Below are 20,811 nucleotides of genomic sequence, written 5' to 3'. Positions count from 1 at the left end.
TGTTGTATGTTTACCTAAAGTTTCTTCATTTAATTCCATTTATTTCCCTGGGGAAAAGAGAACACAGAATTATTTGAGCTGATGTTTTATTTGCAATAAACATACTGCACAGGGAACACTGTAACAAACCTCACCTGCCCCAAAAAACAAAATAGTGTCACAAGGTTAAGTTGGTCTGATCCATAATGAAAACACTTGAAGTGATGTGCAGGTATGGAAAATTGCAACGCAGATCCTTCAAAATAACACCAATAAAATATGTCCCTGCAAACATCAAAAGAATAATCTATAACACCACCTTTGATTGATCACTGCGGTCAAAGAACAAAATATTCCCAAACATTACTAGAAATACACGAGTGCATTATTCACACTGTATCTTTGCGTACATGTACCACTTAGCACACAAGATGGATAGTTCGCCCAAATAATGTATTCTATATACAAGTCTACCATCATTCACACTCTCATCTTGCCCAAACTCGTTACATTCTTCTGTGTTAGGCAGAATGTTAGGGATGGACAGACTCAGTCACCATTAACTTTAATTGTACAGAAACATATGCAACAAAAGAAAATGGTGAATTGTCTATGAGTCCCTAACATACTGCCTAACACCTCCTTTTGTGTTCCATGAAAGAAAGTAAATCATACTGGTTTGGAACAATGTTAGTAAATGATGACAGAATTTAAAGGGATAGTTCCCCAAAAAATAAAAATTCTCTCATAATTTACTCATCCTCATGCCATACCAGATGTGTATGACTTTCTTTCTTCTACTGAATACAAACAAAGATTTTTAGAAGAATATTTCAGCTCTGTTGGTCCTCACAATGCAAGTGAATGTGTGCCAACATTTTGAAGCTCTAAAATGCGCATAAACACAGTAACTGTCTATAAAGTTCCATTAGTTAAATCCATATACTCTGAAGTGATATGACAGGTGTGGGTGAGAAACAGTTTAATATTTAATTCCTTCTTCTTTTGTTTTTGGCAATTCACATTCTTCATGCATATCACCCCCTACTGGGCAGGGAGGAGAATGTATGGTAAAAACATACTTAAATATTGAACTGTTTCTCACCCACACATATCATATCTCTTCAGAAGATATGGATTTAACCACTGGAATTTTATGGATTACTTTTATGCTGACTTTGTGCATTTTGGAGATTCATAATTTTGGCACTCATTTGCATTGTATGGACCTACAGAGCTTTGTCTGTGTTCTACAGAAGAAAGAAAGTCATACACATCTGGGATGGCATGAGGGTAAATTAAAGATGAATTTTCATTTTTAGGTGAAATATTAATTTAATGGCATAGACTTTAAAAGGTAACCCTATAATTGTTGCATAATGGTTCTACACATTAGTTTAATGGCACAAGTTTAGAAAATATTCAGTTGTGCAATGTCAACAGACATTATTCATGCTACCATCGTCTTTGTTTTTTAATGGGAATGACAACGAGGCTGTGACGATAGACTTACCATCTCTACAATGGCACAAACTATATAAAGTTGTTTAAAGCTCCTAGATCACATCTGATTTTCCACAACTCATGTTGTCTGGAGTTCTTTGTATACTGATTGTTCTTGGACAGACATTTTATCGATGTTTTGTCTGCGGAACGATCCAAAAATTATTTAAACTGCAGTAAAGCCCATTGAAGAGACTGTAAGTCTTTCCTTCACAGCCTCAAAGTCATTCCTATTAAAAATTAAAGATGGAGCAAGCGTGAATAAGGTCTATTGTTTGACTAGTGTTTGTTGGTCCTAGACATGTAGCAATGTTGCTAACAACCAAATATTAATGCGAGTTTATCCTTTATGAAATGTGCAGAAATAATATTGTAACAGGTAAAGGTGGGCAAGGAGGAGGCGGGAACCAGCTGAACAGTCAACGTAAAGTTTAATCAGAAACTTAACTAAAAACAAACATAGACAAACACAGACACATATGCATATCTCTCTCTCGAAGTGGCGCCTCCGGCCCCACTTTATTTCGCTCTCCCACTGATCAGCTGATTAAGTGCGTGGCCTGGCCACGCTCTCCTCCTCCTCGTCACAAATATATATAAATACATTTGAAGTCAGAAGTTTACATACACCATAGCCAAGTACATTTAAACTCAGTTTTTCACAATTCCTGACATTTAATCGTAGAAAATATTCCCCGTCTTAGGTCAGTTAGGATCACTATTTTAATAATGTGAAACATCAGAATAATAGTAGAGAGAATTATGTATTTCAGCTTTAATTTCATCACATTCCCAGTGGGTCAGAGGTTTACATATACTTTGTTAGTATTTGGTAGCATTACCTTTAAATTGTTTAACTTGGGTCAAATGTTTTGGGTAGCCTTCCACAAACCTCTTACAATAAGTTGTTGGAATTGTGTCCCATTCCTCCAGACAGAACTGGTGTAATTTTCTATCGGATTGTGGTCAGGGCTTTGTGATGGCCACTCCAATACCTTGACTTTGGTGTCCGTAAGCCATTTTGCCACAACTTTGGAGGTATGCTTGGGGTCAATGTCCATTTGGAAGACCCATTTGTGACCGAGCTTTAACTTCCTGGCTGATGTCTTGAGATTTTGATTCAATATAATTCTCCTTCCTCATGATGCCATCTATTTTGTGAAGTGCATCTGTCCCTCCTGCAGCATTGGCCAAACTGCTAAATTTTTGTTTCATCAGACCAGAGGACATTTCTCCAAAAAGTAAGATCTTTGTCCCCATGTGCACTTGCAAACTGTAGTCTGGCTATTCTATGGTTTCTTCCTTGCAGAGCAGCCTTTCAGTTTATGTCGATATAGGACTCGTTTTACTGTGGATATAGATACTTGTCTATCTGTTTCCTCCAGCATCTTTACAAGGTCATTTGCTGTTACCCTGGGATTGATTTACACTTTTCGCACCAAACTACGTTGATCTCTAGGAGGCAGAATGCGTCTCCATCCTGAGTGGTATGATGGCTGTGTTGTCCCATGGGGTTTATGCTTGAGTACTATTGTTTGTACAGATGAACGAGGCACCTTTAGGTGTTTGGAAATTGTTCCAAAGGATTAACCATACCTTTTTTCTGAGGTCTTGGCTGATTTCTTTAGATTTTCCCATGATGTCAATCAAAGAGGCGCTGAGTTTGTAGATAGGCCTTAAAATACATCCACACGTACACCTCCAATTGACTCCAATTAGCCTATCATAAGCTAATTGGCTAATTGCCAAAGGCTTGACAATCTGTTCTGGATTAAATGCACAGTTAACTTAGTGAATGTAAACTTCTGATCCACTGTAATTGTGTGATAGTCAATTGACAGTGAAACAATCTGTCTGTAAATAATTGTTGGAAAAATGACTTGTATCATGCACAAAAGTTGCCAAAACTATAGATTGCTAATATAAAATCTGTGGAGTGGTTAAAATATTGGTTTTAATGACTTCAACCAATGTGTATGTAAGATTCTGAATTCAACCCTACATATACATATATAAAACAACTGATTATGATAGGTGCCAGTATGTACATAAAATACACACAACACAAAGGGTCTTGGGGAGGAGGAACTGTATGATGCATAATGACAGACATTAAATCAAAGATCAGTTTGAAATAAAAAAAAATTTAAAACTGGTCTGACAATGGGATGCTTTTACAGCTTAATACTGTAAAGTAATTAATTATTTCACCGGTAGCCTCCCTATAATGCACTGCAAAAAATGTATTGTCTATCAGCATCCATCCCGTTGCTGTCACTCACAAAAAAAAGTTCTCAAAAAGAAGTCAAAAGGTCACTCCCTGGCAAGTGAGGTAAGGGTCTGCAGCAGGTTGTCAAGGCCCAATAGGTATCCATCCTCTCGGTTGCCCTCTTCCCAGGGTCTGTAGTGATCCACGCTCTGTCCATCCGGAAGAGGTGTTGTCTTCCCAAAGTCAATGAGCCAGATTTCAGCTCTCTCTGTGTGATTGTGAATGAAGAGAAGTGAACTCCCAATGACCTTAAAGACACAAATAAATGTTCTAATGACTTTTGAGATGGAACAAACCATTTGAAAAACATTAGTAAAACATAATGTATAGTATGCCACAGTATTGCATATAAAACATTAATAAATATTATATTTCAATTATTTTTAGACTTCTACCACTGTAGAACAAAGATGTCTTCAAAAAATAATTTCACAAAATTTGTAAAAAAAATGTTTACCTCGTGTTTCTTGAAGAACTCTGAAGTCATCAGAACATGTTTAATATCCTTAAGCCTTGTTATATAGGAGTTCTTTAAGGTAGGTGAAGGAGAAAAGCACAAGATTAATTAATAATTCTACTGAAGTTATTTTTTAAGTATTTATTAACAAAAAGCACAGTGAAGTTCCTGTTTAGGTTAATTTATTCATGACCTTAAACCTCAGTCTGAACTGGCTGAATCTGCTTTTCTAACTCAGTTCTAGTTCCTCAATTTCTTAAATGCACCATATCCTTGATGTGAAGTAACATTTAAAGGGATTGTTATACAGCATTAAAGGGATTGTTAACCCAAAAATTTAAATTCTGTCATTGCTTCCCAACATGTTGTTCTAAACCTGACATTCTTCTTTGAAACACAAAAGGTCTGTTTTGAAGGTTGTTTACACTGAATCATAGGAGCTGTCAATCTCCAAAACGTGCAAAAACATCATAAAAAGTGGCAAAAAAGCACTATATTCCAAGCCAAGTCAAACGATAATGCAAGTACCATTAACTTACATTGTACGAAAAAGAGCAGCTTGGACATAATGCTATAATATGGTAACTTCTTGATGACTGAATTTTTAGGTGAACTATTCCTTTAAGACTGGCTTTCATGATACTGTTTAACTGCCATGTTGGTGTGGCACTGTGAGAAAAGATATGGCCTACAAACATCTGTCCTTGATTAATCAAAGTAATATATCCTGGATAGAAATACTCAAGGTCTAATTTTCATTCATTTGTAGCTTATAAAGAATATTGTTATAGGCAAATGATGCTGTGTATGCAATGGGTAACATAACAGTTCGATCTAGTTCGAAGAAGTCACTCACAATTATGTTTTTGTTGCCTCCAACAAAATCCTTGAAGACCTGAGTGATGTCCTCCATTGAGCGGGTCCTTTTAAAGTCTGTGTTGCAGGTTTCACCACTCTGAGAAAATAAAACAATGAATTACTAATTGATATGCAATCCAAACAAAAACATATGCCCAGAAATAATGCTTGGTTTAAGTTTCTGCAGCTGGTTGCAAAAAACCTCTTAAGGTAAGAAAACCCCTAGTGACAAATCCTTACAATAATAACTTAATAATAATAATATTATTATAATATTTGTGCAACTGGGCACTGAAACTTTTATAGACCTTAACAGCAGGATGAGGATAATATGTGATTTATACCAATTAAGAAAATTATCAAAAGTATAACAGATGTACGTGAAGACTTAAAAACTCAATCCTTGACAATTACATTAAATGACCAAAGGTACATGGACACCCCTTCTAATTAAGGTCTTAGACAAGGCCCATTAATTCCAGTGAAGACAAATCTTTTTTTATTTTATTTTACTAATTTAAAATACTTTTGGCTTTTTAATGGGATAGGGAAAGTAGAGAGGTGACATGAAATGAGAGGCAGAAGAGTGGGAATGGGATCGGGAAAGGAACTCACAAGCCGGGACTCGAATTCGGGTTACCTGCGATGCATCAGCACCACATGTCACGAGCACAGCCCGCTAGGCTATGGCTCTGTCCAGTGAAGACAAATCTTAATACTACGGCATACAATGACATTCTATGACAGCAGTTTGGGGAGGGCCATCACAGCCATGTTCCAACATTTAGTGGAAAGTCTTTCCAGAAGAGTGGAAGCTGTTGGGGATGACGAACTCCCTCCAAGTGTAAATGCCTGGTATTTAAAATGACTACTTATGCAATGTTTAGGTATCCACATGTTTTTTTCCATACAGTGTACGTTAAGGTGCTCAAAATGATTTGTAAAAGAGCTCCATATATGCTAGATGTTTGTAACAAAACAACAGTAATTTGAGAGGTGGGGGTTTGCTGAACATTCCCATTACATTTCAAAATGATGTTGCATAAGTGCAGGTTTTAATTGCTTTGTTGCTGTATTTTTGTAACTGGCTCTAAATTGCTTTAGTGATGTACACATGTGCCTCAATTCTCCTTACAATCATGTATTCATTAGGCAATTAAATGGTAATGTCATTCAAAAGAGGAAAGCTCTGAGCCCAGATACCTCTAAAGTTTACAAAAAAAAAAACCTTAGTGGCAATACACTTACCCGGTACAATTATAAAAGGGTTTTCTTGACTTTAAGGGTTTCTTTCAACTGGGCCCTGATTTTCAAGCACTGCGTTTACCTTGATACCCTCGATGCGGAAGCCCAGATTGTTAGTAGAGCTAAGACTTTCCCTCCACTGCATGTAGCGTGGTTTAGTAACAGCCTGTTGCTTCTGTTCCTCAGTTGTAGGAGCCTCACTGTCCACCTCCAGCATCTTTTTATATAAGTCTCTGCGTAGCTTAGGCTTGACCCTCGCCCGCACTAGCTCGTCCTCCAGATACGTCCTGAATGAAAGAAAGAGAGAGAAAGAAACAAACAAAAGAAAAAGATTATGGTGCTTGCTCAAAAACAATGGTACAATCACTATAAATCTATCTAAAAATATACACTTTATGGCCAAAATTATATGGACCATTGTTCTGGGACTAGATGTTGGAACATGGTTGCAGGGATTTGCAGGATCTCAAATGTGGGGTTCAGTGGGGTTCAGATCTGGGCTTTGTGCTGGCCAGTCAAATTTTTCCACACCAGACTCAGTTTTCTTTATGGAGTGTACCATGGTTTGTGCACTGTGTGATTTTCATGCCAGAACAGAAAAGGGCCTCCCTAAACTGTTGCAACAAATTTGTATGCAAACAATTCTATAGAATGTTGTTGTCCTCCGAATCATTAGGATTTGTCTTCACTGGAATTATTGGAATAGTCAAACAAAGTGTCCACATACTATATATTATACTAAGTATGCATATGCAGATGTGAACACTTGGCCAGCACGCTCCAGTTGAACATACAGAACGTGTGTACTTGCGTTGCTCATGCCATCCTAGATCTATATGACTTTCTTTCTTCTGCTAAACACAAACAAAGATTTTTAGAAGAATATCTCAGCTCTGTAGGTCCATACAATGCAAGTGAATGTTATCAGAACGCAGAAGGTCCAAACAGCACATAAAGGCAGCATAAAAATAATCCACGCAACTCCAGTGGTTAAACCCATATCTTCAGAAGTGATTTGATAAGTGTGGGTGAAAACAGATAAATATTTAAGTCCTTTATTTTTGTCATGTTCACTGTTGTCTTTTGTTTTGTGCTTTTATGTTGAAGCTTAGTTTAGTTCCTGTTTCCTGTTTTGGTGTTTGTAGTCCTTTGTAGTTTCTTCTATTACCTTGTCTTGTTTCACTGTTGCCCTTTGTTTGTCATTTTTGTCACTTTTGTAATTCCTTAGTTTTGCACTTTTGTCACCCTTGTACTTCCATAGTTTTCTTGTTAGCGTTCGTGTTCTCCGTTCATTGTTTTCACCTGCCCTCGTTAATTTGCCATTGGATTCTGTTCATCACCTTGTTACCTTGTTTGAGTTCTGTTTGTTCATTGGCCCCTTTTTCCCTTGTTCATGTATTTAACCCTGTCTGTTTGTTCAGTCTCTGTCGGTCATTGTCTGTGAATGGATGTATCTGTTAGCTCCCTGTTTCCAGCCCGAGTTCCCTGTGACTACTCTCCCGTTCGTGGTTCCTGTTCCCCTTGTTGATGTCCCCGTGTCCTTCCAAGGTTTTGTCTCTGTTTTCCCATTGTGGACCTTTCCTTTGTTCCCGTGTTTTGTTAATTTATGGTTTTCAATAAAGCCGCGTTTGGATCCTACCTTCTGTCTGCCTTCTCCTGATTTCCCAGATCGTGACAGAACGACCGACCAACAATGGATCCAGCGGCCCAACAGGCCAACTACCAGCTGCTCTGCTTGAAGCAGGGGGACCGACCGATTGAGGACCACGTCCAGGACTTCCTCGAGCTGGTGTTTGTCTCCGACTTCCCGGACCGAATCCTGGCATCTTTCTTCCAGGGAAACCTGAATGCCTCACTAAGGGAGCGGTTGCCACCGGCGACGCTCGGCTGGACTTTGGAGGAGATGGTGGAAGAGGCTCTGCTGGTCAGCGGTTCGTCACTCACGGTGTACGTGGCAGAGGAGAATCCTGCCTCACCTCCCGCGGTGGCGACCTTCAGCTCGCCCTTGGCTCTTCCTGTCATGCCAGTCCCACCTGTCAACGAGGTCACCCTCACGCCAGTCGCCTTCCATGAGCCAGCGCGGCCCACTTCGTCTGCCCAGAGGAGGGAGAGAAGACGGGCTGCCGCCTCCCGGTCTGCGCCAGCCACAGTGAGCGAGCCAGAGCCCACGCATGTCACGATGAGCGAGCCAGAGCCCACGCATGTCACGGTGAGCGAGCCTGAGCCCTCGTCAGCCACGGTGAGCGAGCCTGAGCCCTCGACCGTCCCCGAGCCAGCGCCTGTGGCCTCAGACGTCAGTGAGCCAGTGCCCGTAGCCTCGACCGTCCCTGAGCCAGCGCCCGTAGCCTCGACCGTCCCTGAGCCAGCGCCCGTACCCTCGACCGTCCCTGAGCCAGCGCCCATACCCTCGACCGTCCCTGAGCCAGCGCCCGTAGCCTCGACCGTCCCTGAGCCAGCGCCCGTAGCCTCGACCGTCCCTGAGCCAGCGCCCGTAGCCTCGACCGTCCCTGAGCCAGCGCCCGTAGACTCGACAGTCCAAGAGCCAGTGCCAGTAGCCATGACCGTCCAAAAGCCAGCGCCAGTGGTCGTGCCTGTCCAAGAGTCAGCGTCTTCCGAGCCTCCTGAGCTTTCCAGAGCTCCGCCTTCCGAGCTTTCCAGAGCTCCGCTTTCCAGAGGTCCGCCCTCCGAGCTTTCCAGAGCTTCGCCTACCAAGTCTTCCAGGGCTCCTCTCGAGCCTCCCAGAGCTCCGCCTCCTGAGTCTTCCAGGACTCCGCCTCTCAAGTCTCTCGAGCTTCCCAGAGCTCCGCCTCTCGAGCTTCCCAGAGCTCCGCCTCTCGAGCCTCTCGAGCCTCCCAGGGCTCCGCCTTCCGAGCCTCCCAGGGCTCCGCCTTCCGAGCTTTCCAGAGCTCCGCCTTCCGAGCTTTCCAGAGCTTCGCCTACCGAGTCTTCCAGGGCCCCTCTCGAGCCTCCCAGAGCTCGGCCTCTCGAGCCTTCCAGGACTCCGCCTCTCAAGCCTCCCAGGGCTCCGCCCCTCAAGCCTCCCGAGCCTCCCAGGGCTCCGCCTCCCGAGCCTCCCAGGGCTCCACCCCTCAAGCCTCCCGAGCCTTCCACGGCTCCGCCTCCCGAGCCTTCCACGGCTCCGCCTCTAGAGCTGCTTACGGCGCCACCGCCCTCGGCTCCACCTCCTGAACCATCCTCGGCTCCGCCTCCTAGGCCTTCCTCAGTTCCGTCTCCTGAGCCTCCTTCGGCTCCACCTCCAGAGCCTTCCAGGCCTTCGCCTCTGGAGCCCCCTACGACGCCACCTCCATTGGCTCCACCTCCTGAGCCTTCCAGGCCTCCGCCTCTAGAGCCTCATACGGCGCCACCTCCATCGGCTCCGCCGCCAAAGCCTTCCAGGTCGTCGCCTCTAGAGCCTCTAGAGCCTCCTGCGGCGCCACCTCCCTTTGCCCTGTCTCCTGGGCCTCCCACGGCTCTGCCCCTGAGCCTCCCACGGCTCTGCCCCCTGAGCCTCCCACGGCTCTGCCCCCTGAGCCTCCCTCTGCTCGGCCTCTTGAGCCTCCCACGGCTCCGCCCCTGATCCTCCAGAGCTTTCCATGGTTCTGCCTCCTGAGCCTCCAGAGCCTCCCACAGCTTCGCCTCCAGAGCCCCTCTCAGCTCCGCCTCCGGGACCTGTCCCTGTCCGATGGCCACCTCCCAGGTCCCCTGAACCGGCCCTTGCCAAGTGGCCAGCCCCCAGGCCATCTAAACCGGCCTCTGTCCTGTGGCCACCTCCCAGGCCCCCTGAACCGGCCCCTGCTCTGCGGCCATCTCCCAGACCACCTAAACCTGTCCCTATCCGGTGGATGCCCCCCAGGCCACCCGACCTGGTTCCCTGCACACACCCCCAGAGACTGCTTACCTGCCCTCTCGGCCTCCCTGGTCTGCCTGTCTGCCCTTTGTGCCCCCGTGGACTGTCTCATTTCCCCTTTTGCCCCCGTGGACTGCCTATTTGCCCCTTTTGCCTCCTCGGACTGCCTGATTGCCCCTTGTGCCCCCTTTGGTCTGTCTGTTTGCCCCTGGGTCCCTCACTTTGTTTCTTGTGGGGGGTTTTTTTGTCATTTATTTTTTTTAGGATCGTCTGGAATCCGATCCTTTGAGGGGGGTTCTGTCATGTTCACTGTTGTCTTTTGTTTTGTGCTTTTATGTTGAAGCTTAGTTTAGTTCCTGTTTCCTGTTTTGGTGTTTGTAGTCCTTTGTAGTTTCTTCTATTACCTTGTCTTGTTTCACTGTTGCCCTTTGTTTGTCATTTTTGTCACTTTTGTAATTCCTTAGTTTTGTACTTTTGTCACCCTTGTACTTCCATAGTTTTCTTGTTAGCATTCGTGTTCTCCGTTCATTGTTTTCACCTGCCCTCATTAATTTGCCATTGGATTCTGTTCATCACCTTGTTACCTTGTTTAAGTTCTGTTTGTTCATTGGCCCCTTTTTCCCTTGTTCATGTATTTAACCCTGTCTGTTTGTTCAGTCTCTGTCGGTCATTGTTTGTGACTGGATGTATCTGTTAGCTCCCTGTTTCCAGCCCGAGTTCCCTGTGACTACTCTCCCGTTCGTGGTTCCTGTTCCCCTTGTTGCTGTCCCCGTGTCCTTCCAAGGTTTTGTCTCTGTTTTCCCATTGTGGACCTTTCCTTTGTTCCCGTGTTTTGTTAATTTATGGTTTTCAATAAAGCCGCGTTTGGATCCTACCTTCTGTCTGCCTTCTCCTGATTTCCCAGATCGTGACAATTTTACTGTAAATCCACACTTTCACTTTCATAGAAGTGACTTCTACTTTCACATTCAGCCACCTACTGGTTTGGGCTGCTCAAAGGTGGAGATTTATAGTAAAGTAATACATAAATATGGATCTGTTTCTCACCCACACTTATCATAGCACTTCAGAAGACATGGATTTAACCACTAGATTTGTATGGATTACTTTATACTGCCTTAATATGATTTTTAGACCTTCTAAATTTTGGAATTTGGAATTCACTTGCAATGTGTGGACCTACAGAGGTGAAATATTCTTCTAAAACAATCTTAATTTGTGTTCTGCAGAAGAAAGGAAGCCATTCACATCTGGTATGGCATGAGGGTGATTAAATGATGAGAGAATTTTCATTTTTGGGTGAACTATCCCTTTAAATTTGATATGTTAATTATTATTCAAGTTGCTAAATGTATCGACTTTAACTTACTGGCTCAGCAATATTCTCTTGAAACTGTTATTGTGCTGTGGCAGTAGTTGACTTGAAAGAGAACTCAATGTAGAAGCATAGAGTTCAGTTCACACTAATGTTCACAATAGCTCCCTGTTGACAATGCTAAGAATGCAATACTGACACATATTGGGTGTGCAACTATGCATGAAATAAAGCTCACGTAGCTAGAAGCTTATGCATTCATGTATTAGTGTAGAGTATGTTTCGGCCATAACAGATGTACTGAATTTCAGCACGGATGTGATTTGACCAGTAATGGAAATAGTTCCAACTAAGAATAAAGTTTAAAAATAAGCCAAAGCAGAATCAACCACAGTGTGTCGGCAAGCAACGTACAGACTGACAGAATTATCAGCACTCTTAAAAAGCCACTTGTCCAATCAGGTTAGAGGACCAGATTACAACCTTTTCATGTAAATTGTGGGTCATGTGATTACAGTGTCAATTAAACTCAATTAAATTGACACTCGATTAAAGGTCATGTGTGCCCGTTCTGCGGACAATTAATAGCCTAGTGGAGGTTGTTTGTGTAGACGAGACCAGTAATATTCTGATTTCGGTTTCAGTCTTAAACCTTACTTGACTTCCTGTGTGTGAGAAGAGGAAGTAACCAAGGGACTCCTTTTAAAAAATCTCTCTCAGTGTGAAGAAAGAATACATGAAGTGTATGTGAGAAGGAAGCCCTCAGGGACGCCCCGTGTCTGCCTTTGTAAATGTGCATGTTGTTTTCACTGCATATGCACAGGAAGTGGTTATTATTGTTGTTCACTGTGAGATGGCCTCTCTCTACATGAGACTCAGCTCCACCCCTAGCCCTGACAGGAAGCAGAACAGCTGTTTTAGCAGGCCAAACTTCCCACCACACACAGTGTAAACTTGTAGTGCACAAGTGTACATGCAAGTTAGCATGACTATGAAAAGGAGAGAATTAACCTTAGTAAATGAGGAGTGTTATACAGTATTTGCCTGCAGTAGAAATCAGTCTCTAGAGTCTGTGAGCTGCTCTAATGTTGGGAATATGTAACTAAAGTTTTATGTTTAGGACAGGATTCTTTAATATTAGGTTATTAAAGTTTAAAGTGATTGGCTTCATTAATGTGCTCTCATTGTTTAGAACTGCATAATCATGGAATACTTTTATGCTTTTATATAATTACTGTTATATAATTAGGGGTCTTTTTAAAGCTTTAAAGTGAAGCATTATTAACTGGCATTCTATTAAAAAGACTCCATTGTGTTATGCATGAGAAAAAAAGCTATTTAAGTTTGGAATGACATTTCAGAATTTTCACTTTTAGGGTGAACTATTCTTTAAATCATAATATATGCTAAATATGGCCCAGTAAACAACCTTCTAACAATCTTATTAATCTACCTCACTCCCATTTTGCAGTCCATGACATTTGGAGTATCAAAACTGGCCAATAGGTCTTTCATTTTCAGAAAGAGTTCTCCATCTCTCTCTACCACTCCATTGTAGACTGGCACGAAGGAATTTAAAGCATCCTCTTTCAGCCTCTCAAAACACTGCTTCTCATTCTCTGAGAACTTCTTCAATATGGAGCCCTTATCTCCTGCTTTGAAGCTGCCTGGACAGAAAAACAAACACAGACAAATGATGACTAGAGTCAGTGGAGCACAAATAATTAACACTGAACCTCCCAGAGATTTGTCAGTCCATAACTTTACACTCAAGACAGAAAACTAGATCTGAGTCAGAATATCAAGGAACTGCTGTAGTCATCTATTAGTAAATATCAATATATTTTTCATATCTACATGCATTTCCCATAGCTTAATTGAATAGTCTAGTTAACCCAAAAATAATGTTTTACCATTTACTTTACCCTCACTTACCCTTTTGCCTTGTTATAAACCTGTATGATTTATTTATTTATTTTGTTCCATAGAACACTAAAGGTGATTTTTTTTTAAAATATCCTAGACACTCTTTTCCATAAAAAGAAAGTGAATGTAGGTTAGGCTGGCAAGTTCCAACATTTCAAAAAAGCACCATGAAAGTACCATAATAGTGGTTTGTGGAACTTTTACAATATATTTGAAATCTTTTGAAGCCATATGATTGGTTACTGTGACAAACATACCGAAGTTTAAGTCGCTATTAAATTATTGTCTTCCCCAAATTGAAATATGTCTCCATTAAAACATGCTATGTCAAGACATGCATGAAACAATGGTGTCAAATGTTGTCCAAATGGCATTAACGGCACATTATTATTGTAATCCATACGACTTTTGTGCTCCATTTCAGAGCCTCAGCAGAGGGGAAGATCAGTGAATAATGACTTACATCTCTGGCTATGTATCACACAGAGCTATCATATTGCTTCAGATTACTTCTTGAAATATAGGGCATAAGTTGTCAACATTTATGATACTTATATGGTGCCTTTTTTGCCATTTTAGAGATTGACAGCCCCAGTCCCCATTCATTCTCATTTTATGAAATAAATGTAATCAGGATATTCTTTAAAAAAAAAAAATCACATCATATGGGTTTGAACAATTTTCTTCACAAATTCAAAGTCATGTGTTTGGAACAACGGGAGGGTAAATCGTGATGTTTACTTTTTATTTTATTTTTTTATTTTTTTATAAACTAATCCTTTAAAATATAACATAACATCATAATGATCATAGGGTCAAACAAATCATATTATCATTTCCCTAAAAAAAGGTATCAAATGACAATACTTCCTCATGTATTAATATAAAAAAACACAATCAGAAGACATGGGCCAAATATTGTGTGTCGTTTATGTCTTACCTTTATGGCCTGCTAACTGAACCCAGGAAAGTCGTTTTCGTTGTGAGGCTACCAAAGGACAATGGACAATAGTTTTCAGTTTCCACCAAGCATTGGTTTGCTGAGACACATTGAAGTGAAACATAATCAGACATGACAGACCATCAGCTCTGAATGAAACACATTAGATATTTCAAACACTCTGTATAAGGCAGTATTTCTATAAATTATATCTAAAATAGCATTACTCCACTTGGAACAAAGTTTCATAAAGTGTTGGCTAATTAAAAAAAGCCTGAAAATGACACTTGAACTTATCTCTGTACCCGCAATAAGCTGCAAGAAATTAGGCTGGTCTCTAAACAGTACAGTGACCAAAAGCAACTAACAATGTTTCTAAACACTGCACAATGTTCTTTAACTGTGCGAGTCTGACTCACGCACACATGGTCTCAGTTTGAGCTGTGAAGCACAAAAAGCTTTAGCACTTCAGCCTATAACATCGAAATGCTTGATTTGTTGCCCATTACAAATGAGCAGTCTGGAAAACATTTCTACTCATTTTGGGAGTTACATTTAAAAAGCATGGCTGTCTTTTAACAACCTATGCTTTTACTGCATTTAAGTTTCTATATGAAAACATTTGAAAAGATGCATCATGCGTTTGTAATTCAGACTTAGCATGTAGCTTATTGAGATGCAATTTCCTTTTATACTGTGCTATATTATATTATGTAACTTTGTTAGTACGTTATACTTAAACAATAAACGATTGGGTCTTTTATTGCATGATATGCCAGAGTTCAAGGACAGTCTAAGGAAAAGCCCTAAATTGTAACTCTTTATTTCAACAGGAAGCAATATTCCAGATAAATGTTCCAGAGATTGATTCGCATACACAAGATATGCTCTGTGAAGTGTGTGAAAACATTGAACAAAACAATCTCTGATTTTCTCAGTCGCACATTAAAATTGTTAAGGGTTATGATTGGTGAAACAATTGTATTGTCCATATGCTGAATCAAAGTATTGCAGCTATTGCTTGTACAAACAAGAATCTTCTCAAATATCGAGTATAAGAGCTTAAGGCCCCTACATAAATTATCATTTGTGAACATTTTGACACAATGCTACACCCTTAATTATTGACTCTGAGACAACAGGTTTTACTGAATCATAATGGAAACTTAGTGTTGAAATCGTAAGGGTGTATATATCTGAAGTGCAGGATAGTCTTTGTTCTTTCAACTGATTTGGACAAAAAGACTATAGACTAATTCGTGTTTGTTATTTACCCTCAAGGAAAAGCAGATTTTAACTTTTGTTAAAATAACAATCATGATTAGCAGCAGCATTTAATTAAAACTCTATTACTGAGTATTCAACTGGAAGTAGAGTAGTACTTGAAAACTGCTTTTGAGGTTGGACAAGATAGAGAGTACATCATGTTTAAAGTCAAGGAGACTGAGTACAGCCCTGTATACATACTGAAAAAAGCCATAAACCAAACGCTATTTCTTGCACTTTAAAGAGCTGTGCACACACACATTTCTAGCACGCCCATAACTAAATACTGAACTGGACTGTCATGCAGACATTACAAACGTTATGGTGCCCACTCAAACAACTACCAATCAGGTTTTAAAATGTTATGTTTCTACTTAATGACAAAAAGCTTTACCTTCAATAAACATATCACACACTGCATCATAAAAAACTGTTAAACATTTAAATGTTTAAAAAGTTCACTGTAAGCCAAGCATTTGAAAGCCAACCATTTTCTTGCTACAAGCTACTGTAAGTATATATATATAAAAAAACAACATTACACATGTCTCAATTATGGCATGAAATTATGAGCAAAATATCTCAAGCAAAAAATATATTTTTGAAATGATATTTAGACAAGTAGAATTAGCCAATAAAATTGGTGAAAAATAGGCTCCTAACTCCTAAAATTTGATTTCTATTTCTATAAAACACACCAAATGAGGAGGTCTTAGTTTGGCCGTACATTTTAAGAATCTCTATTGTAATCAACGTGACACTGCGGTGAATTAGAGATTTACAAAACTAAACTGAAGTTGCTCTGCCTTCAAGCAGTGGATGGAAATGTTTGTGGCACAGTGTGGCTTCAGCTTAAATGTCAAATGGCATTTTGTTTTGATATACAGTAGGCTGATTAAATGAAGTATTTGCCACTTTGTGTCATTGTCTATGGTTCATTTTGCTTTTCAGAATAGGTGTCTGGAACTGGCCTGCTCAAACATTCTTTTTAAAACCTCTAAAGGCTTTTTTTCATGGAATGTGACTCTTCGTGCGACTAAAAAGATCAACATAGATCAGTTAATTCAGCGCAAGGTGTGTAACTTTCCAAATAGTTAAAGGATAGATACTATGCAGACGTGACTTTCAGTCTTACATAGGCAGAGTGTGTTTAAAGTACAGTGACAGAGAACACCTTCTATGGCAGTGAATTAGCCAATATGTAACACATCCATTCAAAATAATTACAGACACGCCAGTAGTGAGAAACAAAGCATTAGAGAGGGATGATCAAAATTAGTGATTCGATTTATTGAGATTCTTTTAGATTTATTACAATTCTTAGTTTGGGCCCATTTATTTGTACATTTGTGTTGTGTATAATTATTCTCTTATCTTCTTTAAGCTCCATTAATGTCTCCTGAATTTTGTTTTGCTTATTTGTGTGTGTATGTACCACTTACTCAAAAGCTATTATCTGTAAATAATGAGTAATTCAGAAATCCTCTACATTGTTTGTCTCGTCCACAAACAGGACTATTTTAGAAACATTTTTACTTCTGTGCATGAATATTACAGGTTCAATATAAGTTAAACTCAGTCGACAGCATTTGTGGCATAACATTGATTACCACAAAAAACAATTTAGACTTTTATAATTACTTTCATTTAACAAATACAAATAAAATAAAATCTTGGTTCCAGTGAAGCACTTACAATGGATGTGAATGGGTCCAATCCATAAATGTTCAAATAATCACTTAAAAGTTATAGCCACAAGACGTAAACAATATGCATGTTAACATTTAACATGTAAGCAATTTAAGTGAAAATTGCTTACTAACTATGTTAAGTTATTTCTGATTTCACAACTTTGTTGCCATGGTGATGAAACAGTGATTTAAACTTTACATCTCAAATAATGCATGTGTTTTTAGAATTATTGTAAGTGCTTTAATAAAAGTATAAACTTCACATTTCTGACTTTAAACCCTCCATAAATTACCCCATTCAATCCATAGCAAGTGCCTCACTGTACATTGTTTTCTGTAATGCTACAAGTCTCTTCCTACTTCAAAATTCACCTCTAAAATGAATTACGTGCGAGCATGCATATGGCAGGTTAAGCCTGTTGAGCTTGTTGTTAGAACAACTCCAGGTGCCGAGAAGTTAATAAAGCTGCACGTTTAACATATTTGCTCAAACTATATTGAAATAGCTGAATGCAAACAAAAAATAAAGAATTCAGGTAAAAACTCTGAACAGCCTACTTTGTAAACAATTCCGGAGAAACATTTCAAGGCTTGACATTTTTTGTTATATTTTTTCAAAGTGCCGTACTATTTATCATTATATGTTCTTGACTCCCATTAATGCAAATATTACATCAGAAGGAACATGCAAGGATCACCTGATAAGGATCTACTGTACGCACCTAATGCCATGTGTAACAGCAAATACAGTGCAATTTTGAATTGCCAATATGGTGAACAAACCATGTGTTAACCAGTCCAGGCAGACACTACACCCACACAAACATACCATTATGATGATCCTGCCTGAACAAATGTCAGTGCAACACAATAACACACGATGCAAGTCTTATTCAGTGCATCGTGTGTTATTGTTGTCTCAACTGTCATGATGAGAAACATGCAGATCTTGATTAGATAGTTTTCTCATGCCTTATCAATACTGAGACATTCCTCAAGATACATTTACAAATAGCCTATCAAATAAAAGCCTCATCTGCAACTTCAGCAGACCAAAAGATTGCATAACTCAAAAAAAAAAAAAAACAACAACAGTTCCGCATTATTAGTATGGTGTTCTTATGAAAGATTTTACTGTTATTTCAAGAAAGGATCAACATATGTGCCCATAATTTAACTAACCCTGTCTATATTCTAAATATACCAAACAATACAAAAGATTATTTATAGGTATTTTCCTTAAATATGTTCTGTATCTTACATACTTTATACAGTATATATATAGTATATATAATTATAGAAGGAAAAAAACATTTAAAAAAATTGCCAGCCCCATAACTGAAAGCTCTCCCCAGCTGCAAGTCCCTCTTTAACGAATTATAAAAAGTGAACCACTACTTGCAAAATAACCTACCTCTCCTGTGTCTACCGAGTCCCCCAAATGCTCCAGAGTCACAATGCCTTTGCTCTTGCTCTCGTTGTCACTGAGGATGTCATCCTCCGACTCGTCAAACGCCGTGGAAGAGCCATTGGAAGAGAGGGATGAGTTGGAGAGTTTGCGGCGCAGCCGTCCGTTCACTTCCTCCTCCTCCAGATCCTCCTGCGTGATCTCCCGCGAGTCCCCGTCAGAGGTGATGGTCACCTGCGGCACGAAGCACCCTCGCATCGGACTACTGTCGGGGAGAAAGCCTGCTTGCCTACTGTACTGTTCCGCCATCTGTGTTGGATCATCACAAATCTCTGTGGATGAAAAGTTTCTTGCGCGTTCTCCTCCTCCTCCTCCTCCTTCCCTGATCCGTCGCAAATAGGAGACAAACGGGGGAACACCGCCTCTCGGAGTGACCTCCGCCTCTCTTTGGGCATCGAGCCGAGGTTTGGCTTGGGTTTATTCCCCCAGTCCCAGGGTCCACGAGCTGCGACAGTGGGGGCCCCCAAATTGAATCCGTGTTTATCGCCAAGCAAAGTTGATTGAGTTTCACTTCAGTGCATTTATTTCCAGTAAGTTACGTAACACATGATCTGCATCCAGATGGTTTAGTGCCCAGTGTAAGTCGGTGTGTGGGGAACCCCTGTAAACACCTCGGCTCGGTGTAGTACTGCTGCTGTGAACAAAGATCTTCCGCATTTCAACGTTTCACCGCTCTTCCTGACTTTTAATTTGTTTGACTTTTGCTTGATATCTTATTTCCTTATTCAGTGTAGTACCGTGCGTGTGTTTATTGTGTTGTGTCGATAGGTAAACCTTCACTTCGTCAAACGTTGGAACCTGAAGAGAGTTTTTATGAAAATTACAGGTTAACGAATGTGGGCTCTTAAAATTGTTCCTAAAGTGAAAGTTATCTAAAGGTATCTTAATTACTATCATTTCGTGCAATTTGTACAAAGTCATTTCTATCACTGAAACAATATTATAAAAGCATTGTTTAATAGACTACAATTATTTGTACACATTACAGACGTCACAATATGTTAAATTAAAATGATAAGAGAACATTAAACCAACAAAGTTAGGCAAATTATGGATTTAAAAATAGATTATAAAAATACATAGGCTATAATGATCATTTTTAAGGAATGTTCTGGGTTCAAAACAAGGGGATAGTCCATCCAAAATTCTCATATCATTTACTCACCCTCATGCCATCACAGAGGTGTATGACTATTTGTGATGAAATTAAGATTTATTTTTTAAAACACTTCAGCTCTGTAGTTATACGGATCTTCAAAAAGCACATAGTGGCAGCATAAAAGTTATCCATAAGACTCCAGTGATAAAATCCATATCTTCAGAATCGATAAAATAAGTGTGGGTGAGAAACAGTCCAGAAACCATGATTTAAAATATGTACTTAATTATTGAACTTTTTAGCACCAAAATCGATCGTTTCATTAGTTTTACAACTGGAGTCATATGGATTAGGTTTATGCTGATTGTCAGTGATTTTTGGAGCTTTAAAGGTCTGATCCCATCTACTTGCATTTTAAGGACCTACTGAGCTGAGATATTGTTCTATTTTCTTCAAATGTGTTCTGGTGAAGAATGAAAGTCATACACACCTGGGATAACATGATGGTGAGTAAATGATTAGATAATTGTAATTTTAGAGTGAACTATTCCTTTAAGTCCTTTTTACTAGAAATGTCCACCTTTGACCAGCCCCGACCACTAGGTGACGATATGCACAAAGAATGTGAAAGTGAAAGTAAAATTGGAGATTTATAGTACAAGCTTCTCATTCAAATCTATCATATAACTTCAGAAGACATGGATTTAACCACTGTAGTTGTATGGATTGCTTTTATGGTGAGTTTCTATGCTTTTTTGGAGCTTCAAAGTTCTGGACACCATTCACTTGCATTGTGAGGACCTACAGAGCTGAAATATTCTTCTAAAATGTTCTGCAGAAGAAAAAAAAAAGTCATACACATCTGGGGTTTCATGAGGGTGAGTACATGATTAGAATGTTGCACTCAGTAATTTTTTTTCGCCATTAAAAAAGATTTACCCCTAAAGA

At 40.0% G+C, this 20,811-nt stretch overlaps 1 protein-coding gene across 1 annotated transcript; it reads right to left on the bottom strand.

Annotated features, from left to right (window-relative positions):
- Nucleotides 1-66: 66 nt before the first annotated feature.
- LOC127662641 (inositol-trisphosphate 3-kinase A-like) lies at nt 67-20,651 on the bottom strand. Its single transcript, XM_052153921.1, is given in 8 exon segments — nt 67-3,999; nt 4,209-4,280; nt 5,065-5,163; nt 6,394-6,598; nt 12,927-13,140; nt 14,340-14,439; nt 18,711-19,084; nt 19,087-20,651. Coding segments are annotated over 8 exon segments (1,341 nt in total). The 5' UTR covers nt 19,160-20,651; the 3' UTR covers nt 67-3,795.
- Nucleotides 20,652-20,811: the final 160 nt, after the last annotated feature.

This window comes from Xyrauchen texanus, chromosome 22 (genome assembly GCF_025860055.1).
Source record: "Xyrauchen texanus isolate HMW12.3.18 chromosome 22, RBS_HiC_50CHRs, whole genome shotgun sequence".
Classification (NCBI taxonomy): domain Eukaryota; kingdom Metazoa; phylum Chordata; class Actinopteri; order Cypriniformes; family Catostomidae; genus Xyrauchen; species Xyrauchen texanus.
Note: the sequence above shows the minus strand (reverse complement) of the source record. Positions and strands in the feature narration are given on the sequence as shown.